This window comes from Osmerus eperlanus, chromosome 7 (genome assembly GCF_963692335.1).
Source record: "Osmerus eperlanus chromosome 7, fOsmEpe2.1, whole genome shotgun sequence".
Lineage (NCBI taxonomy): Eukaryota > Metazoa > Chordata > Actinopteri > Osmeriformes > Osmeridae > Osmerus > Osmerus eperlanus.
This window is the reverse complement of record NC_085024.1, coordinates 21,894,180-21,919,753: the sequence shown is the minus strand read 5'-3', so window position 1 is coordinate 21,919,753 and position 25,574 is coordinate 21,894,180. Positions and strand designations below refer to the sequence as shown.

Sequence of the window (25,574 nt, the reverse complement as noted above, 5' to 3'; positions counted from 1 at the left end):
TGTGTATAAAACTCTTTTAAAACGTGTATTTCTGTATTGTTTGTTCTAGTCAGTAAGAAGCTGTAAGAGTCGTTATCAGAGGATGGCCGGTATCCGTGTTGGCATGGAAACCAAAGTAGCCGGAAGTAGCTGAAATCAGTAAACCCATACAGAGAATGTCTACAGTAATATAGACTGCCCATAGCCATGCGTCAACTGAGGCGGTCAGAAAGCTTAAATCAGAGCCAAGAAGTTGAATTTGCACCATGTTTAATATTTTTCAATCTCGGATAGCCGCACGTTAGCATTGCTAGCTAGCACGAAATCTCTCAGTAGCCTACTTTAAACGGACGACGTGTACTAGATGTCAGAAAATGAATTTAGATGCTACAACTATTTTGCTACCACCATTCGACTGTGATAACATTGAAAAAAAGATTAAACATGGTGCAAATTTAATTTATTTGGTGCAAATGTAACTTATTTAACTTCGAACAGTGTCGTCATACTGCTGTTTCTGAATCTGTCATCTCTTCACATGACACAAAATACGTCACTGTCACGTGTCGTGCAGGAAGTAGACTAATGATGTCCTCTAAAAGTCATTCTACCGGCGAAGTCGGCAAACAAACAAAGAACATACCAGTCTCTGAATTATCATATGGAACGGGTATGCTTTAGGATATTGTTGATACATTAGTTAGGGCTTGCTGGGCACATTTCTATAAACATGGCTTGTCCTGTTGTACTATATTGTTAACATTTTAACTATAGCTCGTTAGCTAGCTAGCGCACTACGCACGTAGCCTAGGCTCTGGGCTTGGCTAGTAGTTCAGGAGCTTGCCTACGCCGATTCAGTTCTGCATTGTAGATTCACAACACGCTGACACGCATAGTTATTTTACCATTTTTACAAACAGAAGTATATATGGAATATATACTTCTATATAATATATATAATATTTCTGAAGTAGTAAAACAACTGGCTAGCTAGCTAGCTAGCATATTCAGAAATCCCCTGTCGTCATGATGCGAACCGGTGTGCACATGGTGAGAAGTCTCTGCCGCGCACCTCAGGCCATCAGCAACAACATCACACCGTTTTCATCTACCGGAATGGTCCAGCTAGCTGCCCAGCGGACTTCCTGTATCCGCTGCCGCAGCATGGCGGTAGGTCATCCACATTAGATCATGACAGACGGTGTGTTGGTCAGTCTGCTGTTTCACGCAACGTTTCTCTCGTGGTGCTTAGCTAGCCCTGCTGTACAGCTTTACATGATGCAGCATTATTGATGCCCACTGTTCTGTTTACCAGTTTTATAATGTGTCTGTTTGGCCGTCAGGTGTTGCCCTGGCCATTCTCTTCCCAACCCAGAGACTTCAGCTTGCCCAACTCGTCCTGGGGCTCTGAGATGAGGCAGCAGTATGAACACTACAAGAGCCAGTGTGAGGAAATGACAGAGGAAGGAGAGAAAAAGAGAGGGCCTTGGAGAAGACTGCCTAGTTATAACCGCTCCCTCAAGTTTGCAACTGGTATATGTAATCCCCCACAGTATCTTAAACCTTTTACATTTTCACTTCAGCAGATGCATTTATCCAAAGTGACATACAAATAATATAATCTAGTAAATGCACCACACTATCAAGGACTAGGAATGCAGTACAGTGTCTCCATCAACACAATCTCAGGTATAACAACCAAGTATCAGGGGGGGTCAGATGGCCGAGCGGTTAGGGAGTCGGGCTATTAATCAAAAAGGGGTTGGGTTGATTCCCGGCCGTGCCAAATTAAGTTGTGTCCTTGGGCAAGGCACTTCACCCTACTTACCTCGGGGAGAATGTCCCTGTACTTACTGTAAGTCGCTCTGGATAAGAGCCTCTGCTAAATGACCGAATGTAAATGTTTGGTGATAGGATTGGAGGGACTGTTTTGAATGTGTCAACACCACTCTCTTGCCGTTGGCGAGTTTCATTTGACTGTGGGATCATTGTGCTCTTTTGCATAGGTGGAGTGTATCTGAGTAAAATAATCCAGTCCAAGGCTCGCCTCTTCACCAGGAACATTAGGGAACAGGGAGCAGCGTTTGAGTACGTCATGTTTGTCAACAAAGAAGAGCAGAAGTGTGTGTGTGTGTTCCAGGCTGGACATCTGCTGGAAGGGCCTCCAGGGTAAGCCATCAAAAAAGATGTGCTTGCATCACTGCCCACTGTGCTGCTGGCTGGCTCATGTTGACGAGTGTGTGTGTTATTCCAGGCATGTCCATGGGGGGGCGATAGCCACTATGATTGACACGGTGATAGGGACCCATTCCACCTACCTCTCTGGACCAGTCATGACTGCCAACCTTAACATCAACTACCGCAGGTACAGTACAGGCAGTTCTGGAACTCTCTAGACCCCACACATCATCCAGCAGCTCATGATGGAGGTTTCACAAGATCTTTTCTCAAAATTAAGAAATTATTTGAGAATTATTTTAAGTGTATTACTATTATTATTAATCGTAAGACTTAATGAAATGACACTTGTTTGTTTGTCCAAAGCCCCATCCCATTGGGCAGCACAGTATTACTCCACTGCTCATTGGATAAAAAAGAAGGGAGGAAAACGTTTGTGACCTGTCAGGTGACTAGCACCGACGGCTCCAGACTACACACAGAGGCCACAGGTAACTCTCACACCAGCCCAGGCTAGGGAACAGTACAGCCACGTGCACAGGTTACACTCACACTAGCCCAGGCTAGGGAACAGTACAGCCACGTGCACAGGTTACACTCTCACACCAGCCCAGGCTAGGGAACAGTACAGCCACGTGCACAGGTTACACTCTCACACCAGCCCAGGCTAGGGAACAGTACAGCCACGTGCACAGGTTACACTCTCACACCAGCCCAGTACAGCCACGTGCACAGGTTACACTCTCACACCAGCCCAGTACAGCCACGTGCACAGGTTACACTCTCACACCAGCCCAGTACAGCCACGTGCACAGGTTACACTCACACCAGCACAGGCTAGGGAACAGTACAGCCATGTGCACAGGTTACACTCTCACACTAGCCCAGGCTAGGGAACAGCACAGCCACGTGCACAGGTTACACTCTCACACCAGCCCAGGCTAGGGAACAGTACAGGCATGTGTTTGAAGAAGTCTGTGAGCTGATAAACAGTTGGTCCACGATGCAGTCGTGTCTCACATAATTTCTCTCCAACCTTCTTTCTCAGGATTGTTTCTTTCGGTCAACATTGGCCACATTTTGGGAGTGTGACTCGCCAACTAGCAACCAACTAGCAACCAACCAATCAAAATGAGTAATAAGATGACAGAAACACAGTTGTCAAACTGTGTGTGTGTGTGTGCGTGTGCCAGTCCTCCTACCTCTGATTTGCTTGAGTTGCATTCTGGGAATTTTCAGATGTGGAACCTTTCCATGGTATTTTCCGGGCGTTAGGGGGAATTAATGTGGAATTATTTATTTAGTCACATATTGCAGTTTCCATGTCCCTATACAGACATAAATAATCAGTATTGGTTTGATTGAACAGGTTTTAAAGTATATAATTGGATGATAATATATTATTAACCCTCCACAAATAGCAGGATGAAGCTAAAAACTTAAATTCCTGTATGACAACAAACACGTACTACTGATAAAAGCATAAGATAGCAAGTTAGAAACTAAAAGGTTATTTACAATTTTCACATGAATTCCCATGAGATGGGGCTGTTTTCATTATGCCAATAGCACTTAAATTACACTATTTTTTGTATTTTTCAACTAAATCAAATATTACTGTTATAATAGAAAACTTTTACTGTCATTAGCAAGGTATTAATTTATGTGCACTGAACTCAACGGAAATAATAGCACTTACATTATATTTTGTTATTTCAAATCCCATGGATTTTTTGGGGGAAAATGTCCTGACATTTTCTGGATATTTTCCACCACTTAACAATCTTACTGCTGACCCAGAGTATTCCGTAAATCTTTCAAATACATCAGACATGCTCCATATTAAATGAGTAACTTGTCAACTTGTCAGTTCAGAGTGATGGGCTATGTAGGGTGATCTACCTCACAAGGCCTCGCCTACAATGTTTAGGCTTACATGTCTTTATTTAAGCCTAAAATGTTTTTTAATATATTTTTTTTACTGAAAGCTTTTGCTGCATTTACATTTGAACTGAACAAACACATGTTCAGGGTGCCTTACCTTCTCCACCCTTACAAACCTGAAAACACTCACCCCTGAATGGGTTGATATTTAATGAACAAATGAATTTATTTATTGTATTTATTTTAAATGCATCTCTATGTCTATAAAAAAATATATTTCATATGTTTCTGTGATGAAGTTGGTCTTTTGGAATTGAAAAGTTATACTAATAACATGTGAGCATGTTGTTGCTTCTTTAATAAATCCTTTAATGTGGGTCCAGTGGTGTGTCTGTTCTCTCTGAGTCACACTCTTCGTTGAATGAATCTCTTCCAGTAGGTAAGACGTGAAAGTGGGCTGTTTTGTTATGGTAAGGAGTGACACATGGTCCACCTCAGAGAGACCCCCGGGAGCTCGAGGAACCTCTGAGAACCACAGTGTTCTCGTCTGTCTGATGGGTTCCAGAGGCACAAGAACCAGAACACTGGTTAATAACTCTGTCACATGGAAAATCAAGTGTAGCTGGAAAATGTCAGTCTCTTATCTACATCACCATCACCTTTAGACTTGTGCTCAGCTTCCCTTAGTTTTCTCCAGTGCTCACATATGCCATCACACTCAGTCCTTCCCTCCCAGCCCCTAGCCTTCCATGCTGCTCATTGTGGTTGGCTGGTGTGGTTTCTGAGTTTATCTAGCTGCTAAGGGCTTATCTCACCCTGGGCCCCTCGCATCTCTGGCCTCATTAGGAGGCGGGCCTGAGAGGGTTTTGTGTGTGCGTGTTTGTGTGGTGTATGTAGGACACTAACAAAATGGCAGTGGGTTTTCCGGGGAATAGGATGTGGTGCTGACAGAGCTGTTCAGGTGTGGTCACTGAGGCGTTAATGGAGTAGGGACGGAGGGGGGGGGTTGAGATTTTTCTTGTCATTGATTTTATTAAAGCCACCTAAACGAAAACCTGTATACTAGTATTGAAGTATTAAATTAGTAGTAAAACTATATGTAGACACATGATTCCGTTGGAGGTCTCGAGTTTCAACAAATGTGTATGTGGGGCCAGGAAGAAAGGAAGTCTGAAAAATACGATTATATACAGTAGATTTATGGTGCACCTCTTTCCTCATAAGTTTTGCCAGATGTTTGTTTACTTGTCTTTGCTCACATTACTCACATACGTAGGCCTGCACAATGATGATGTAAGTGGCACCATACGGAAGGAATAATCGTGTAAGAATAGACCGCCGGTCAGGAATAATTTCATCAAAGGGCCTGCCGCCATTAGTTACCTGAGCAGGGCAATCTGCGCGGCCTACTATGTTGCGTCATTGTTTTTGGTCTACAGTATCGTTTGTCCAATGAAACGTAGTTTACACCGGGCGTTTTTGTATTACTCATTTATCTATACTTTCATGTTACTTGCAACTTACCCCACTGATTTATTTAGTCGTTTTGGAATCCTATACACTTCTAAAACTACTAAATCAATTATTGGATTATATTTCTCAACAGATTTTTCCGTGCAAACACAATCCGTTTCCACAAACAAACGGCTGCGAGTTATTACATAATCCCTGGTGACATAACCGGGAGCTTGCAACCTCGGGACACAGGGCGCAAAGAGCGCGGGGGTAAAACCGGAGCAAACGGCATTCGCGCGCACGGTGTATGTGCTGTCGGCTGATGAGTGTGTGTGGTCGCGCGGTGCGTGCTTAACGCACCTTATTCTCATGCTTCGGATAAATGAAAATGAAAAAACAATGTGCTGTAACTACTGTAAAGACAACTAAAGGAATGATAAGGACCACGTTTTTAAAGAGACTTAAAATGAGAAACATGTTTTCAAACCCGATGGGTAAGCAACAGCTCACCGTTGAGACGTGATGGCAGTAAACTTTTTTAAGCGTCTGCGCCGGCCGGGACGCGAGAACAGCAGGTACATTCGTTTTGGAGTAAAACTCTCAGAATTTAAACCGAAATTTGCAGTATTTCCTGTAAAATTTAATCTACGCTTGTGTACGCGTGTTAAGGTGCGTGCGTGACTGAGCGTGTGTAGGTTAGAGACTTGTGTTTATTTTGAAAGGAGAGTATGGATTATGAGGAACCTGAATCACCTGATCCCACAGCAGTCATCAAAAGAGGTAAGTTTCCATTTAATCAAATAATGTTTGATATTGATTGCCTCTGTCTCTCTCTCTCTCTCTCTCTCACACACACACACACACACACACACACACACACACACACACACACACACACACACACACACACACACACACACACACACAAACACTCACTCACTCACACATGGACACACACATCTTAACCTGGTCCCATATATATTAATTTATTTCTGTTGTCATCCTAGGTGCTCAGGTGATATCCTCTGTACATTCTGTCACAGAATGTACCTGTGTACCTGGGACAGTACTCCTGTACCTGTGTAGTTAGGACAGTACTCTTATACCTGTGTAGCCTGGGCTGTCACAGAATGTGTGAGACCACTGAAAGATCCAGCAACGAAACAGTTGCATGTATGACTGGGCCTTCCCTTTCATTGTTTTAATACATTTCCGAGTGTCAATTTATTTCCTCATATCCTTTCCACATTTTCGAGCATGCTTCATCTCAATCTTATCTCCCTGTTTCCCTCATGTGCAGGCGTCTTCAGCTCCCACTTGCTGCTTATCTAACTCCCCTTATCTCCGTACTGGGTTAGATCACTTAGCCCCTCCGCAAAACTCCCTCTCTCAGGTTTGTCTCTCCCCTCCCTTGTTTCTCTTCCAATCTCCTTCTCCTCTCCTCATTCCTCCTCTCCTTCTTCTCCTCTCCTTCTTCTCCTCTCCTTCTCCTCTCCTTCTTCTCCTCTCCTCATTCCTCCCCTCATCAGCTCACACTCTCTTCTCCTATTTGACCTGGCAGTGTAAAAGGTGCTCTCTGTGGGTAAGAATGGCAGTAATCTGCTGTAATCCCAGGGATTATCTGTCCATGTAGATCTGTTTTGGGCCTGCATCTTTACCCAGCCTCTTGCTGAATAAAAGGAACTAAAACCAGTGTCTCCCAGAATAGCTGTCCAGTCTCTGTCACTAAACTCCACTTACTGTACACAGCCAGTTACACCTGCACAAAGACACTCCACGGTCTGGAACTCTCCATTGCTATAATAATAATAATAATAATAAGACTTTATTTATATAGCACATTTCATACAAGAATTGCAGTTCATCGTGCTGTATTGCTATGATCTGCTTTACAAGACCCATCTGTTTACAGCCTCTCTAACCTCTTATAATATCCATGAAACGTAATCTTTACTGCCAACAAAGCACTTTGTTGTCTGATTATCAACCTGTTCAAAAGAATAGAATGAAGGAGAACATTGCAGAGGAAGTGAGTGGGCTGGACGGTTAAGTCAGTTCTGGCCCAGATGAGCCTTTGAACTGGTGGAACTTTGGTATTGTGTGTGTGAGAGAGTAATATAGAAAGAGAGGTGAAATAAGGCAGTGCTAACAGGAGTCAATACTCTCTCCTTCCCTCCCTCTCTTTTTCTCTCTCTCTCTCCCTCTCTCCCTCTGTCTCTCTCTCCCTCTCTCTCCATCTCTCTCTGTCTCTCTGTCTCTCTCTCTCTCTCTCTCATGAATACGGTTTCCCATGCTGCCATGTGTCTCTTTGTGTTTCTCATCATCAGGATGTTTAGGGTGTAAAGCCTTATTGTGCATGTGCCTAAATACAGCAAGTTAAGTTCAGGCAGGAAACTCAAAGCAGAGCATTATTGGCTAAGCTGGCTAATGCAATGTGATTGATAACAGCATAGCTGAAAGTATTCATGATTGAAGTGACTTGGTGTCTGTGAGATTTAGCTGGTGCAGAAATGTTGTTTTTCATTGTTAACAAACAGGCAAATGATTTGGCCTACCAACTGCACAGCATTCTGGGGTCCTTAGAGCCATTATGTAAGAATCACTGAACAGAACAACTGTCGATTCATTAGTGAACTGTGAGATCCCAACCGGAGCATGTGTGAGATGTGTGTTTACATAACAAGACACAACCATTATTAAATATGTACCGTATACTATATATGCAATGCCCTCCACAATGTTTGAGACAAAAAAAAAAATCTTCAGATTTTTCTCCACACACAGTTTTGTGATTAAAGTTCCATTCTTCATAGACACTATAACCCAGCAGTGATAGTCAGGAAAGAGCAGCTTCTTAAGTATCATTCCCCATTATTATTTATTAAAAAATTATAATTGTAATTTACATTTTGGTTTCAACATGTAGAGACAACTCCTTTTATTCTTTGAGATGTTATGACTGCCTCAGGTACTGCCTCAGGTACTGGGATGTTATGACTGCCTCAGGTACTGGGATGTTATGACTGCCTCAGATACTGGGATGTTATGACTGCCTCAGGTACTGGGATGTTATGACTGCCTCAGGTACTGCCTCAGGTACTGGGATGTTATGACTGCCTCAGATACTGGGATGTTATGACTGCCTCAGGTACTGGGATGTTATGACTGCCTCAGGTACTGCCTCAGGTACTGGGATGTTATGACTGCCTCAGGTACTGCCTCAGGTACTGGGATGTTATGGCTGCCTCAGGTACTGGGATGTTATGACTGCCTCAGATACTGGGATGTTATGACTGCCTCAGGTGGCTCAATCATCTTCATTCATGATGTAACTGCTGATGGCAAAATAAGGAGGTGGACTTGCTCCCAGAAAAGCCCAGCTGAAGAGGACTGCAGAACAGCCCAGCTGAAGAGGACTGCAGAACAGCCCAGCTGTTAGAACAGCGAACAGAGATCCTCAGCACCTGGTGACCTTTTGTTGAAGATACGACTATGTATCAAAGGCTTTACAATTTCTACATGGTGAAACCAAAATGTATGAAAATACCCTTTAATTAAACCTGTGCACTTTGCTTCAGCACATGAATGCTGATAGAATAAGTGAGACAAGCCTCTACATGATCAGCTCTACTTACACAAATACTGAAGTTCTGTATCACATTGCAGTTGGCTTTAACACACATAAATGTATATGTACACAATTGTTTATCACATATAATAGTAAAATAATTCTAATATAAAAATACTGATATTTAGTTTTTTCTGTGTTCCAGTTTTAGATTTGTAATTAAACAATTCACAAATGTTGAATGTGAACAGAGACATGGCACATGGAGTTCCTTAGAGCATGACAGAGTAAGAGTTCTGAGGTCAAAGTTTAGCAACAGATTAGAGTAAAGGAAAGACAGAGCGACCCACCAGGGTTGGAGAGATGTTCTGGAGTGTTCTGGAGGCGTTGATGGAAAGTAATTCTGTGTGAGTGAGTTTACTATGGGTACATGGACACTCCACCTTCATCAGATCTACTGCAGATTTTTGGTTTAAATTACAGGTTTTGTCAGTTGCCGTCAAAACTATACGTGTTAAGAAATGCATTTTTAGGTGTTCGTGAAGTCTGTGTGTGTCTGGATTTCCATGTGCCTTAGCAATACTCTGCTATCATCCCTGTGTTCTGCTTATGAAGCAAAACAGATTTTAACGAAGGAAAACAAAAGTGAAAAACCACAGCCGGCTTTCACAGACCCAGACAAAGACAGGCTAGCACTACCCCCCTCATTGATGCTTATCTCCTTGGCCCGCTCTCCTCACGCACGCACAACCCTAAAAATATCCCCTCATCTCGGAAACATCCTCACTCATGTGCACACCCACCTTATTTTCAGAGTTGATCACAGATGTGGGCAGTGACAGACGGAGAGGTTTGATGCTTCAGACACCGACCTACAGTACCACTGTTGTTTCTTACCTGTGTGTGTGTGTGTGTGTGTGTTTGTCACAGAAGCAAACAGGCACATACACGTGTGTGTGTGTACCAGTCTATGCACGCAAGTGTGTCTGCTACTCAAGAAGAGCAACTCGAGGTGCTTTCTAGCACTGCCTCTCAGTCTGAACTCTGTCACACAGTCAGGCTCTGCCACAGTCAGGCTCTGCCACAGTCAGGCTCTGCCACAGTCAGGCTCTGTCACAGTCAGGCTCTGCCACAGTCAGGCTCTGTCACAGTCAGGCTCTGCCACAGTCAGGCTCTGCCACAGTCAGGCTCTGCCACAGTCAGGCTCTGCCACAGTCAGGCTCTGCCACAGTCAGGCTCTGTCACAGTCAGGCTCTGTCACAGTCAGGCTCTGTCACAGTCAGGCTCTGCCACAGTCAGGCTCTGTCACAGTCAGGCTCTGTCACAGTCAGGCTCTGTCACAGTCAGGCACCTGCCACAGTCAGGCTCTGCCACAGTCAGGCTCTGCCACAGTCAGGCTCTGTCACAGTCAGGCTCTGCCACAGTCAGGCTCTGCCACAGTCAGGCTCTGCCACAGTCAGGCTCTGTCACAGTCAGGCACCTGCCACAGTCAGGCTCTGCCACAGTCAGGCTCTGTCACAGTCAGGCTCTGCCACAGTCAGGCTCTGCCTTTCCCATGTCCCGGGTAACGTGTAACATGTTCATTTAGCAGATGCTTTTATCGAACGCAACGTACAGAAGAGAATTTGATCTGGCAACCTGTTGCTCTGCAGTCGAATACTCTGCCACTGAGCGACTGTACCACACAGTCCGACTGAGACACAGTCTGACTGAGACACAGTGCCTGTTTTTACCTCAGGATTACACTACATGAGGGTTATCTTGAGCTCCATGTTCCCCCTCACATGTTCCCCCTCACATGACTAATTTTCTGTGTTTCTCCCTCTCTCTCCCCCTACCTCCCTCCCTCCCTCTCTCTCTCTCTCTGTCTCTCTCTCTCTCTCTCTCTCTCTCTCTCTCTCTCTCTCTCTCTCTCTCTCTCTCTCTCTCTCTCTCTCTCTCTCTCTCTCTCTCTCTCTCTCACTCCCTCTCTCTCTCTCTCTCTCTCTCATCCCTCTCTCTCTCTCTCTCTCTCTCTCCCTCCCTCTCTCTCTCCCTCTCTCTCTCTCTCTCTCTCTCCCTCTCTCTCTCTCTCTCTCTCTCTCTCTCTCTCTCTCTCTCTCTCTCTCTCCCTCTCTCTCTGCTTCACCCTCTGATGCAGAAGGCCACCTGTCCAAGAAGACTCATTTGAGTAAGTACTCAGAATGTGTGTGTCTGTATGTGTGTATGTGTGTATGTGTGTGTCTGTGTGTGTGTGACAGAGAGAGAGTGTGTAACTGCATCTGCCACCACTTGCCTGTGTGGTATGGCTGAGCTTGTGCTAGTTGTATGTGCATGCTATGTGGTTATCCTCTCAGTGGTACATACATACATGCATGCAGCTGTGTAGAGTGAACACACACACGGGCACACACACACACACACAGAGCCACACACACACAGCCACACAGACACACACACACAGGCACACACACTGTAGCCTCTCTTGAGCGGTATCAGACCCATGGGTTGCACCTGCCCACTCTAGGCCATAGCAGGAAGATGCTGATCCCATATTGGCATTTTGGCATCTGTGTACAGATAGGATCTCTAGTATTTTAAACATGGTGGTTGTCTGGTTTGGCACTTCTGCCACAACCATAGCACACCTGTTGGTTGTCAAGACAGTATTTTGTCCTCACTTAAAATAGTTTCCTATCCAAGGATGCCTTTTAAATCTATAACTATCAATATTGTTCATCACTTGTTTTTGCTAATTATTGTAAGTTTTTTGGAAATGCGAACAAATATGCTGCAAGTTATCACCCAAATACACTGGAAGAGTGCAAAGGTATAAATAAACTTCTTATGGTTTTAGCTTGTTTCCTTTTCATACTGTTTAATTAATGCTGACATACAGAATGGGTTGCCAGTAATTCATGTGTTTGTGTGGTGTAGTTTGTGTGTGAATGTATGTGGTTGCGTGCATTTGAATACTATATTGAACGTTTGCATGCGTGCAGAAGTGTGTGTGTTGCGGGGGGACCTAATTATGGCTTTTGATGGGTTAGAAGACGGGTTAGAAGACGGGTTAGAAGACGGGTGCCGCCCAGCTGCTGAGATGGAAGGAGGATAAAGGTGTGACAGCCAAGATGGAGCTCTGAAACAGATGTCGGAAAGAGTGTACATGGTTTGGTTGACATCAGGTGCTGTTAGCTGGGAAAAGGAGAGAGGAAGGAGGGCAATGTTTCATTCATCACTGCTAAATCTTCTGTTACTGTATTTTGTTTCAGTTGGGAATATGTATCTTCTATGTCAGTGAAGTCCTAAACTCATTTAACTGAAGGACTGAGAGAATTGTCACAAGATGAAAGTCAGTTATCCTTTTCTGAGGTTAAAAGTGGGTGAGGACGCTAGCATAGAGGGAACACATACTGAGAGAGAGACTGAGGGAAAGGCCCTCTCTCTCTCTCTCTCTCTCTCTCTTTCTCCTGCTCTCTCTTTCTCTCTCTTTCACACACACACCCCCCCAAACTCACATGGTAGGTGGAGGCGTTGATTGACACTCTCAGGAATCTGAACACATGCACACTAGGTGTAGTGAATACATCACTCAGCAAGAAAAAGAACAGACTGAGAGAAAGAGCGAGCAAGAGACACTGAGAGAAAAGAGAGAGAGCGCCATCACTTCAGACAGTGAGAGAGAGGGAGCGAGCGAGGGAGCGAGTCACAGAGAAACAAACTGAGTTTGTGAAAGTGGGACAAACACTGACAGAAGTGGAGCAGTGAGGATAATGAGAGGTAGGAGGCATGACAGATGTGTGTTTAGTATCTATATGTGTGTGTATGTTTGTGTGTGTGTGTGGGAGTGATGATGATAGACAGCGAATGTCTTAAGATGAATAAGATGAATAACTAAATTCATTTTTATATGTTGTATTTTCTCTTCTTTGTCTGTCTGTTCGTATGCTCGACACGTGTCACATTGTCTTATGAGCCCTTTTGTGGCACTTTCAACTTTTCAAAGCATGTCCTGTTCTTATGTCCTGTTCTCATGTCCTGTTCTTATGTCCTGTTCTTATGTCCTGTTCTCATGTCCTGTTCTCATGTCCTGTTCTTATGTCCTGTTCTTATGTCCTGTTCTCATGTCCATGTTATCATGTCCATGTTCTTCAGTTGTTAGTTGAGTGATTACTACATATCCTGACACTCAGAATACAAGGAAAATCAATGTCCGTAGTTATAGTTTAGTTTAGTAGTCAAGTTTTTGTCTATCATACGACGTAGTACATATTAAGAGTCTCATCTCACTGGGTAAACTCTCACTGGGTAAATCCTCACTGGGTAAACTCTCACTGGGTAAATCCTCACTGGGTAAACTCTCACTGGGTAAACTCTCACTGGGTAAAGTCTCACTGGGTAAACTCTCACTGGGTAAATCCTCACTGGGTGAACTCTCACTGTGTAAAGCCACAAAGCCCTTAGTCCATCTTTCAGAAACACTCACCTGAGAGGAGCGTGGTCAGTCAGATGGCTGAGTGGTAAGGGAGTCAGGCTATTAATCAGAAGGTTGTTGGTTCGATTCCCGGCTGTGCAAAATGACGTCGTGTCCTTGGGCAAGGCACTTCACCCTACTTGCCTTGGGGGAATGTCCCTGTACTGTAAGTCGCTCTGGGTAAGAGCGTCTGCTAAATGACTAAATGTAAGTATGGGGATACATTGCGTTCGTAGAAATTTTAAACCAACAGGTCTTCAAAGTGTTCTAGAGTACGTTGACATTTAGCTACAGTATGGCTCCTCTGTGGTTGTGTATATTGCTCTGATATGACTCTCTGTTTGACTTGCTTTGTAATGTTTGAAAGGTTTTCATTGTGAACACAATATTCCTACGTTATCTCACCCACTCTTACCTGTGTGCTTATGCATGATTACATGCTGTGAAATTAATGTTATGACACATGAGTTATAGTTTAAGTGAGCAAGTTCAGTTGCATTGGATTTATGAAACGTCAGACAGATTGGAAGGAGTTGGATAATGAGAGAGATCAACTGTTAAAAAGTTTGCATTATTGTTACAGTGTACAATTCTAGGAAATGTTCATAGAAAAGAGGTAGAGAGCGAAAGGCACCACATGTACATAAAGTGGACACACACACACACACACACACACACACACACACACACACACACACACACACACACACACACACACACACACACACACACACACAAATATATGTAACAGTATGTTTCTGTAACTGAACCTATGCCTAAATCACGGTAGCTTTAGATAAACCTGGTCAGTTCATTGTTCTCTCTCATTCGTTCCTGACTGTGGGAAAACAGCTACCTGTGTCTGGGATGGAGACTGGTTTTAAAAGCAATTTCTTTTTCGACTCTCTGAAGGGTCTGTGTGACCTGGGGAGGAGGGGGGAGATGATCTGGGGAGGAGGGGGTAGATGATCTGGGGAGGAGGGGGGAGATGATCTGGGGAGGAGGGGGTAGATGATCTGGGGAGGAGGGGGTAGATGATCTGGGGAGGAGGGGTGAGATGATCTGGGGAGGAGGGGTGAGATGATCTGTGGAGGAGGGGGGGAGATCAAGATGATCTTACTTTTGATTTCAAAATACTTTCCTTCTTCTTTTTGGGACCCATACGTGACACTCACTCACTTCCAGCACCTTTATTATTAGGGAGTCAGGTGGCTGAGCGGTAAGGGAGTCGGGCTAGTAATCTGAAGGTTACCGGTTCGATTCCCGGCTGTGCAAAATGACGTTGTGTCCTTGGGCAAGGCACTTCACCCTACTTGCCTCAGGGGGAATGTCCCTGTACTTACTGTAAGTCGCTCTGGATAAGAGCGTCTGCTAAATGACTAAATGTAAATGTATTACATCAAATAATTCACAGCCAGACTAGAAGTCACCTTTTTAACCTCTGAATATGACAAATCAAAGAAAACACCCACACAAGGTGCAGCATTTGATTATTCAGTTTGTAATTCAGTGGGACTGAGATCATGTTCACACGCCGCTGAGTGTGTGTCACCGACAGAGACCTTTCAGAAGGTTGTAGCTGTCTTGTTTTAGCTTTGAAGTTTTACGTTTATGATACATTGTTTGATTATCAACAATATGACATCCACATCACAATAATTTACCAGAAACAAAAATAGCAAATCAGATATTCAATATTTATGGGCCCCAAGTTCTTAGTTTTTCATCTTATATGAATAAGGATAATTGGAAAATATGATGCTGTTTATTTATAACTAATAAAATACATTCAATAAAATTCTATAAATCCATGCATATTCTCTAAATAGTTTGTTGAGACTTTTAGATGCAGATTAAGTGTATTTCTGATATAAAATGTGTCGATTATATTATTTTGAGAAAGGTTTTAATGTGTATTTACATAAACATACATTTCCATAAATTATAATTACATTAGATCAAATAATGTTTCTATTCTGGACAAAATGTAAATGTTTTAATACCTTTTTAAACATAATTCTTATTTTATATATTTAGAGAAAGTATGGTAAGGTATGGTAGGTAGGTCCAAACGTGAAAAATATTGGCATGTTATTCTTGCGATACTTTTCCAAATATTCTATTAAACACCAAAGTTGCTTTAAATATATCTATAAAATAACAGTTACCTTGTTACAGAGTAGCCTGAGTAACAAAGGTTATTGTTTGATCGTAAAACAATTTATTTCACCGTAAACAACTTTGAGCAGCAATTTCGATCTTTGAGCTGAGCTGAGTCTTATTAACACTGTAAAATATTTAATTGTTCTATGTTTTTGCAACCCTATTTTCCCTTTTAGTGTGCGTGTGTGTGTGTGTGTGTGTGCTTGCCTATGTGTTAAGTTTTTCTTTTTGTTTCCGGCGAAGGAGAGTTGAGGTTTTTTTATCAGTTTACAGTGCAAAGTGCAGAATGCTGACTCGAGGATTTGAGACAGCGACTAGGGGAGGATAATGGCACCAGCTACCTTTGTTAGAGACAATCTCCTCAGTGGAAAAGGGATGAGAAATGTCTCTCCTTTTTATTGAGCATTGATGAAAGCTGTCGTTAAGCAGATCATTCAGCCTAGTCTGTCTGAAATCTGCGGCCTTGGAGGCCTTAGAGAGGCAAAGGCAGTTTAAGGAAAGAGATTTTATAAAATCGTTCATGGCTCATTAGACAGTGCAAGTCCACTTGATCAATTACTGTTTTATTCTACCTGTTGTTCTGAGACATTCGGTGAGGAGAAAAGGAGAAAGGAGAGGAATGAAAAAGAGATTATATATTTGAAGAGACTAATTGCGTAATGTTTGTCTGCTTCTCAATGCCTTCTTTCTTGTTATCTCTGCATCTTTCATTCTCTCTCTCTCTCTCTCCCTCCCTCCCTCCCTCTCTCTCTCTCTCTCTCTCTCTCTCTCTCTCTCTCTCTCTCTCTCTCTCTCTCTCTCTCTCTCTCTCTCTCTCTCTCTCTCTCTCTCTCTCTCTCTCTTTCTCTCTCTCTCTCTCTCTCTCTCTCTGTATATATACATGCACACAGAGACCGGTATATACATATATGATATAAGACAAATACCGACTCATTGTCTTGGCTGACAGACAGTTGAGATGCAGTGACAGACAGGCTTGAATCTGTTTCGTGGCAAGTTAACAGTGTTGGTCTAATCCTTGTAGTCCTGCGCTGGTGATGCCTGTCACAGACATACTCAGACAGTATCTATTTACAGATCTGTCACTGCAGCCTAGATGTAAATATATGTCTCTGCTTAAGACAGGCCTTTTCCTCTGCTTACTGTGCATGTGGAAAGTCCCATCGGATGTTTGACTGTATTCTGCAGAGGTTCTGAGAGCTTCACAAAGACGAGCGTGAGACAACACAGAAGATTGTATGTGGAATTTTTTTTGTGGAATATTGCATTTTGCATAAGCAGCAAGGTGACACTGCAATGTTCAGGTCTTCTTAGATTTCCGGATCAAACCCCGTCCGTGTTGTTCTGACGGGTATTGCCTTGTTACTTGTCTTTGCTTGGTTAGTGCTGCTTCCAGCCTTGCTGGTCCAGTGGGGAAGATCTCCTTTTTAAGGCTAAGGCTAGTCAAAGAAAATACATGTTAATTGGTGAAGATTGCATTTGACTGGTCTTGAACTTGGGAACCATAGATATCAAGCTTCTGGGAAGGCTGTCCACGAGATTTTGGAGTGTGTCTGTGTTCATTTAAGCCCATTTAGCCACAAGCGTATTAGGGAGTTTGTGCACTGCGGTTGGGTGATGACAGATGGCTTGCAGATGGTGTTAGAACTGATTCCTAATTTGTTTGATGGTGTTTAGGTCAGGGGTCTGTGTAGGCCAGTCAAACTCAACCAAATGTTTGTGTATGGACCTGGTTTTGTGCACAGGAGCGTAATCAGCTGCTCCTGCAGGTGTAATGTTTAGGTGTCCCAATACTTTAGTCTTTATAGTGAAGATAAAAGATAAGGCAAGTGCACAGTGTACTGTAGATAGCACACTGTAAATCTTATAGTAGTTTTGTGGGCAGAGATAATGAAAGGAAACAGAAAGAAATAGTCTGATATCAGCGATGTGGCTTCTCACACTGAGAGAGATGAGGTGAACTAGATAGAGAGAGAAAGAGACTTGATGACCTGTTGTTAATTAATCCTGTCACTACGGTTATTTCAATCAGTTGAGACCTGGGATGAGTAAGTTATGTTTATTTACAGAAATGATACATTTACTACAAGTGTTTGGAGACCCCATGGGGAATTATTGATCAAAGCACCCCCACGGAGGGCAGACACTGGGGGCGGCAGCCTCCGACCCAGCCTCCGACCCAGCCTCCGACCCAGCCAGAGGAGTCGAGGAACAGAGACAAGGCACCGGGTGGTGACGAGGAGGTGGAGAGTCGTGCACTTGATAGCATGGACAAACTAAACAGGGAGAGAAATGTATTTAAAGGCACGGCATCATTGTGATAGGCTGACAGATACGAGGAAGATTTGACAGTGTTAATTGATAGACGAGAGCGCTAATCGACACTGAAACCCAGATGACAGCCTGACATAGGAAGGTGGGAAAGTAGAGTGTTCATAGCGGGTGGAGTAAGTAGTGAAACATTATTGTGTATGCCTGAGTGCAGGGATCGGTCTTGTCTGACATGATAAGATAATACCTTACTTAAAAAATCATGTTTTTGCCGGCATTCTTTTGATCTTTCAAGTGGTTCACTAACTATAATATGATATGTCATTTATAAGAGTGTGTTTTGTTTATTATTTGTTTGTTTATTAAATACAGATACAGCTTCATGTATGGGCAGATGTAGGATTGTCAGTTTTTTAATATGTGTGTGTGTGTGTTTGTATGAACAGTGAAAGGTTGTAGGTCACATTGGTTTCCTGTTGTTTGAGGTTGAGAATCAGAACTGAAACAGCAAAAAACTGAGACCACTGACATTTTATCTTCCTCTCTGTTCACCGATGTCACCTCTGCACCTTTATCTGCTGGATAACAGCACATTCACATCCCAATCACTGACATCACTTTAGCATCCTAATCACTTGTTTGCTGTACAGCATGTTGGTATAAATATACCGTCATACACAGACCGTGATACTTAGAGAACGTTGTGTGGAATCAACGAACAAATTTTGCAGCATTCACTCAACATGCTGTCTGTCATGTTAATGGGAGTGCAGTGGACATGTGGAGATGGTGTGTTGTCGTGGAGGTGGTGTGTTGTCGTTGACTGACACTTTTCAGGTGTTGTTCCTTCAACCATTCAGTTGTCTTGGGAGATTCCTGTGGCACCCAAATGAGGGCACACGCTGACACACTGACACACACACACACACACACTGACACACACACACACATGCGTGCAGCATTCACACTTGACACAGTGACACGTACAAAAGGCTGTACCCATGGCATTCTGAATAAAAATGATGACCGCCTCACATTGATGACGGAAGAAGAAAACCATGACAGCAGATGATAGGAGATGGCATGAAACCTTAGAGGAGGGCAAAGGTTAAGATGAACTGCTGTCCAAGGAAAGGAGGATTAGGGATGATGATGGCGGGGGGGGGGGTGAAGAAAGGGGGGTATAGGGGAGGAGGTGAGAGGAGGATGGGCATTCCTGGCAGTGAAGAATGAAAGAGTGTATTACTGGCAACTGTGTCCTTTGTGAGCGAGATTGAGAGAGGGATGGAGACAGAGAAAAGGAACATGAAAGAGGGATAGTCAGACTGAGAGAGAAGCCAGTAAACCACTTTAAAAGAGTCTGAGGTTGACACCTTCACATCCTCCGCCTCTCTCCACTCTCAAATATTCCCCATTCTCTGTTTTGTCTCATCTATTTTATTTGATGTTATATGCTTAACTGTTATTAATGTCATTAGCATATCTTTATGAGAGGAAAATACCTCTTCATCCTCTTAGTTCACATGGTCTGATGGCTTATGAAACATTTTAATTTCCTACCTGGCCATGTAGGAATCTACTGATCACTACTCCTGTGCAGTGTGAAGGGACCTTAGATATGGAGCTTTTAGTAAAACAATAACAGACACATGTCTTATGGAACTGCTCGTGTGGTGGTTGTTTGTTGGTTGATTGGATTCCTGTTGATAGTTTCTTCTCTCATCTTCCTTCATCTACATTTGCTGCAGTAAATTGCAGAGCAAGTCAGTATTTCAATGTGTAAATCATGCAGAATGTCCCAGTTTGTGGTACAGCATGTACGTATGTGTGGTGGGATTTTATGAGGGGACAACCAAACCTCAGATCACACAGTACATTTCCATGAAGTCAACAAGTTAGATTTACTGTCATATATACACACACACACACACACACACATACCCACGACACACACACACACTCTTTTTATCAAAATAATTTTACCTGCTCTTTGACAGTATTTGCTCAGCACAGCCACCTGTTGGTCAAAGTTGTTACCTGTTTTCAAAATGTGATTAAACACCAAATCAGTTGATTGGAATGGATAGGTGTGTGATGGCTAGTCCTTAAACATGACTGTGTGTGTTTGTAGCTGACATTGAAGTGATCCCGTGTAAGATCTGTGGAGATAAGTCTTCAGGAGTTCACTATGGAGTCATCACATGTGAAGGCTGCAAGGTGAGGAGACAGTGATGACACACACACATTCATACACACACACATTCATACACACACACATTCATACACACACACATTCATACACACACATATACACACAAACACACACACACACATTCATACACACACATATACACACAAACACACACACACACACATTCATACACACACACATTCATACACACAATAAATGATGAACAATAAACTCACTCATAATTTCACTGAAACAAGGAGAAACATTTCAGACGATTAGATGTCAATGTTACGACACGTCAACTCTTCCCTAACCCTTGACCCCTGCCCCTTGACCCCTGCCCCTTGACCCCTGCCCCTTGACCCCTGCCCCTTGACCCCTGCCCTCCTCCTAGGGGTTCTTCCGGCGGAGCCAGCTTCCCACAGTATCCTACTCCTGCTCCAGACAGAGTAACTGTCCCATCGACCGTGCCAGCCGGAACCGCTGCCAGCACTGCCGCCTGCAGAAATGTCTGGCGCAGGGCATGAGCCGGGATGGTGAGACACACACACGTACACACACACACGTACACACACACAAACACACACACAAAAAAACAGAAGAAAACCCATAAAAAGAGAAAAATACGTTAATTAAATATCAAAACGACCACAAGGTTTCAGACGGTCTAATCCACCTGAACTGCTTGTCTGTCCCTCAGCCGTGAAGTTCGGCCGCATGTCCAAACGGCAGCGAGACTCTCTGAACGCTGAGGTGGAGCGACACAAACAGCTGCAGCGTCTCCAGGGGGAGGCCCAGACTTCCCTGGCCTACCCCAGCAAGGCCCACAGGGACCAGTATTCTCCACTACACCCGCCCATGGCCCTGGCCTACCATAGCACTGGGGAGGGAGAAGTGCTACCCTTCCCTACTGAAGTGCACCCGTACCTGGTGTGCTCCTCAGGTGAGTCCCAGGCTGTGGGCCCGGCCTCCCAGAGCTCCTGTGTCCGGTCAGAGGTCAGAGGGTAGGGGCAGCAGGGGGTATTCCAACAGGAAAGGTGAGGGACGAGGTGTGTTCTATTCTCTCACCCTGTGGGTCCTTTTGTCTCAGGGTTTAACTCCAGGCAGGCCTCACCTGATCAGTCAGGACTCATGCCCAGACTGGAGATGGGGATTCGAAACTTTGACCTACGTGACGATCCTTTTGTCTCCTATCCTACTTCTCTGCAACAAATAGGTGAGTGTTACAGTCTGTACAGTAGAGTGGTACTAGCCTCAGGGTATCCAGGGTGTGTGTGTGTATGTATGACTGGGTGCCCTCTGCGTTTCAGAGGAGCTGTGTGGAAGCATCGTCCGCTCCCATCGAGAGACCAGCCAGTACAGGGTGGAGGAGCTGCAGGGGCTGAGATGGAAGGTGTTCAGCAGAGAGGAGATCCATGCCTACCAGAGCAAGGTAGGAACTCCCTCTCTCTCTCCCTCTCTCTCTCTCTCTCTCTCTCTCTCTCTCCCTCTCTCTCTCTCTCTCTCTCTCTCTCTCTCCCTCTCTCTCTCTCTCTCTCTCTCTCTCTCTCCCTTCCTCTCTCTCTCTCTCTTTCTCTCTCTCTCTCTCTCTCTCTCTCTCTCTCTCTCTCTCCCTCTCTCTCTCTCTCCCTCTCTCTCATAATGAGTTACAGCAGTAGTATGATAAACCTAACCTCCCTTCCTCTCCTCCCTTCCTCTCCTCCCTTCCTCTCCTCCTTTCCTCTCCTCCCTTCCTCTCCTCCTTTCCTCCCTTCCTTTCCTCCCTTCCTCTCCTCCCTTCCTCTCCTCCCTTCCTCTCCTCCTTTCCTCTCCTCCCTTCCTCTCCTCCCTTCCTCTCCTCCCTTCCTCTCCTCCTTTCCTCTCCTTCCTTCCTCTCCTCCCTTCCTCTCCTCCCTTCCTCTCTTCCTCTCCTCTCCTCCCTTCCTTTCCTCCCTTCCTCTCCTCCCTTCCTTTCCTCTCCTTCCTTCCTCTCCTTCCTTCCTCTCCTTCCATCCGCTCCTCCCTTCCTCTCCTCCCTTCCTCTCCTCCTCTCCTCTCGCCAGTCAATGGATGAAATGTGGCAGTATTGTGCTATCCGGCTAACTGATGCTGTTCAGCACGTGGTGGAGTTTGCCAAGCGGATCCCCGGGTTCCAGACGCTGGGGCAGAATGACCAGATCACCCTTCTAAAGAACGGTGAGCCGTGTTGTCACTCAGAAAACAACCAATCAGAGCAGAGTTGAGAAAAATCTGATGAACTTTCATCCCAGTCAGAAATGAACCCACGTGGTGGTGGTGGTGTAAAACAGACTTTCTCCCTCCTCCTCTCCTCTCTCAGGTTCAATGGAGGTGGTGTTAGTCAGGATGAGCCGTCTGTTCAACACAGAGAACAGCACCGTCTTTTTTGACAGGAAATTTGCAGGGAGTGAACTCTTCAAGTCTCTTGGTGAGATATTGCACTATGTCACGCCACTACAACCCAATAAGTGAATACAATTACAAATGAAACGGTTTTGATCTTAGCCTTTGACTCTTGGCTGTACGTTAACGGTAAGTCGTTTGTCCCTGGACAGCCTGTGGGGATCTGATCAAGGCCGTGTTTGACTTCGCTCACAGCACATGTGCTCTGAGGCTCACAGAGAACCAGATCGCTCTCTTCAGTGCATTGGTGCTCATCAACCCAGGTATGAGAGTTAGTCTCTGTCTGTCTGTCTCTCTCTCCTCTCCCCTTCTCTGTCTCCTCTCCCCTTCTCTCTCTCCCCTCCCCTTCTTTGTCTCTCCTCTCCCCTTCTCTGTCTCCTCTCCCCTTCTCTCTCTCCCCTCCCCTTCTCTGTCTCTCCTCTCCCCTTCTCTGTCTCTCCTCCCCTTCTCTGTCTCTCCTCTCCCCTTCTCTATCTCCTCTCCCCTTCTCTGTCTCCTCTCCCCTTCTCTCTCTCTCCCCTCCCCTTCTCTGTCTCTCCTCTCCCCTTCTCTCTCTCCTCTCCCCTTCTCTGTCTCCTCTCCCCTTCTCTCTCTCCTCTCCTCTCCCCTTCTCTCTCTCTCTCTCCTCTCCCCTTCTCTCTCTCCTCTCCTCTCCTCTCCCCTTCTCTCTCTCTCTCTCTCTCTCCTCTCCCCTTCTCTCTCCTCTCCCCTTCTCTGTCTCTCCTTCTAACGCTCTCTCTCATTCTTTCTATTTCTCTCACAGTCTTACTCTCTCTCTAACACCACACACACACACACACATTACCGCCCCATGTGATGTGTGTCCTGAACCTGGTGTGTCTGTAGAGCGTCCCTGCCTGGAGGACAGACCCAGGGTGGAGAGGGTGCGGAGAGACGTGGAGGTGGGCCTCCGCCACATCCTACACCGAGACAACCAGGGCAGCCTGCTGCCTAAGGTAACACACAGCTACACAGGCTGGCACTAACCCTCACACACACACTCACTCTCACACACACACACACACACACTCACACTTAGATATACATATATATATAAGTAAATGCACATCCTTTAGGTTACGTTCTGAACTGAAAGTCTCTGTTGTTGCGTGTTCCTCAGTTGAACCAGAAGGTGGAGCGTCTGCGAGCCCTGTGCAGTCTACATGTGGAGAAGTTGCACTGGTTCAGCCAGTGCTACCCGCTCACGGTGCACTCTCTCTTCCCTCCTCTCTACAGGGAGCTGTTTGCCTCTGACGCAGACATCCTCCCTGTAACGACCCACTGATCTGTTGCATGTGCTAGCATGCTACCTACTTACAAGCGCACACACACAGACGTACACTGGAACACACACACACACATTCTACACCCACACAAAATGTACTCTCACAGTGTTGATGACAAATGTTGTAATTAAGTCTTTACTCAGCTTTACTTGCTAAATAAGTATATTTTTGTAATTCTGAAACAGATCTAGTGTAAAGATCTAGTTCTCGCTTTCATGCAGAAGTTATTTTATAGATAATCCTACTCGAAAATCCAGGTATTTCATTACTTTTATAGTCCTTTTCATGTTCCTGTTAAATTTGCCTGAAAACGCCTAAACAGCATACCCAAAGTAAATTGGAAGCTGTTCTTGAACCATTTGGAGTACATGCATGTAAATGATCTCTTTTGAAAGCTGACACTCTGAAGTTATGTCCCCTGTTGTCAGGACCCCTGTCAGTCCTTCTAGTGTTGAGTAATAGAAGCTTGAACACAAGGAAAGTGAAAATTTCTATTTCCGCCTAGATTTTGTTTTGAAAACAGAGGCCTGAAGAGGCCTAGAGGTGGTAGGTATTATCTGGAAGACTAAATTGGACCACAGGTTGAAGCCTTACCCAATTCAAATCAAAAGTCAAACATAATACCACAATATATTCATATTTGACACATGTTTTTATAAGAATACATCCAGGAATTTTCTAAAAGGGTCTTTTGGAGACTCCAAAATGACCCTTTGTAACCAAGGTCAAGGTCAAATAAAAAGGTATTATTTTTCATAATTGTTATCTCTGGCCCATCTCTGGTACTTAGAAATATCATATATAATAGCTAAATCCCTAATTAGTAATACTGAAACACAAAAACTGAAGCATGAACACATTGGAGTGCTTTATCTGATTCCAAGGATTGGCGCACAAAGAACACTGATTCTGTCAACCATATTGCGCAATCGACTGTTATTTTGAAGGCTCCACAGACGCATACAAATGAGGTATTGGCATTTTCAGCTAGCTGTCAGCTACAAGGCTAACGAGCTAATTTCCGAGCCAGTCGAAGCCAGTTCGAGAAATTTGTTTAGAACGAGTGTGGGGGGTGGGGGGCGGGGGGGGGGCAGGACGCACAGACCTAGTTGGCTTTAGAGGGCTGTCAACGGGGCATGGAAGCTCCTATTGGGTCGAACAAGGTGTCAATCAAAAGGGGAGGGTTCAACGGACATTTTGAGACCTTCATTTTGTAAATACTCCGTTGATAAACCGGACAAAATAACACTTTTATGTGAACAAGTTGTTTCTTCCGTCGGCTAACTTGCATAATGAAACAAAGGATAATGGCTATTCATGAACGTAAAACATTGTATTTGGACGAATTACTTTACATGGTTAGATACTTTGAACCCTTGGGACTTACGCAGATCAAGTTTTGATGGCATGATTTGCACACCTGGACCTATTTGAACAACTTAGGGTGAGTACAACTTTTTTCTTTGGCATTGTTGAAGGAATGTTCACCGGAAAAAGACGTTGACTTTGCTTGCTATTGTGACTTGATCTTGAATTGGTTTATTTCAATGGAAGCACAAGAATCGTAGCTTTCCAACGATGTATAACATGTGTAGCGTCTAAAAAATATATTTGTTAGAATTTAGTGCGTCGTAACTGAGGAAGGGGGAGGCAGCATTTTTGTCTCGCGGGCGAAACAGGAGCGTAAACAGGTTAAAAGAATTTAATCAGATTGGATGTGATTTTGTTTTGGGGAGTGCTGATGTT

General features: G+C 44.3%; 2 protein-coding genes across 3 annotated transcripts; both read left to right on the top strand.

The window, feature by feature from the left end:
* The first annotated feature begins 535 nt into the window (after positions 1–535).
* Positions 536–4,418, top strand: them4 (thioesterase superfamily member 4). The gene is made up of 6 exons (XM_062466025.1): positions 536–1,149; positions 1,323–1,512; positions 1,986–2,148; positions 2,234–2,344; positions 2,524–2,648; positions 3,206–4,418. Exons 1-6 carry the CDS (start codon positions 1,006–1,008, stop codon positions 3,247–3,249), a joined length of 777 nt encoding a protein of 258 aa, XP_062322009.1. The 5' UTR covers positions 536–1,005; the 3' UTR covers positions 3,250–4,418.
* A 1,362-nt stretch (positions 4,419–5,780) lies between these two features.
* rorc (RAR-related orphan receptor C) lies at positions 5,781–24,252 on the top strand. Of its 2 annotated transcripts, XM_062466370.1 has the most exons (12): positions 5,781–6,276; positions 11,205–11,234; positions 20,083–20,168; positions 20,537–20,678; positions 20,843–21,085; positions 21,233–21,358; positions 21,453–21,574; positions 22,185–22,317; positions 22,460–22,567; positions 22,695–22,805; positions 23,389–23,498; positions 23,663–24,249. In XM_062466370.1, the coding sequence occupies exons 1-12, from the start codon at positions 6,225–6,227 to the stop codon at positions 23,825–23,827; spliced, it is 1,428 nt and encodes a 475-aa protein (XP_062322354.1). In that variant the 5' UTR covers positions 5,781–6,224; the 3' UTR covers positions 23,828–24,249. The 2 variants fall into 2 exon arrangements, with proteins under 2 accessions (XP_062322354.1, XP_062322355.1); XM_062466371.1 differs by lacking the exons at positions 5,781–6,276; positions 11,205–11,234 and adding an exon at positions 12,704–12,823 and having other exon boundaries at positions 23,663–24,252.
* The last annotated feature ends 1,322 nt before the right edge of the window (positions 24,253–25,574 follow it).

What these genes read in the sequence shown, in the direction of transcription:
- rorc (XM_062466370.1), top strand. Translation starts at nt 6,225, where the DNA reads ATGGATTATGAGGAACCTGAATCACCTGATCCCACAGCAGTCATCAAA. An exon ending in GCAGGGCATGAGCCGGGATG is followed by an intron (nt 20,679 to 20,842) that starts GTGAGACACACA and finishes TCTGTCCCTCAG; the next exon opens with CCGTGAAGTTCGGCCGCATG. An exon ending in TACTTCTCTGCAACAAATAG is followed by an intron (nt 21,359 to 21,452) that starts GTGAGTGTTACA and finishes TCTGCGTTTCAG; the next exon opens with AGGAGCTGTGTGGAAGCATC.
- them4 (XM_062466025.1), top strand. Translation starts at nt 1,006, where the DNA reads ATGATGCGAACCGGTGTGCACATGGTGAGAAGTCTCTGCCGCGCACCT. An exon ending in TCCGCTGCCGCAGCATGGCG is followed by an intron (nt 1,150 to 1,322) that starts GTAGGTCATCCA and finishes TTTGGCCGTCAG; the next exon opens with GTGTTGCCCTGGCCATTCTC. An exon ending in CTTAACATCAACTACCGCAG is followed by an intron (nt 2,345 to 2,523) that starts GTACAGTACAGG and finishes GTTTGTCCAAAG; the next exon opens with CCCCATCCCATTGGGCAGCA.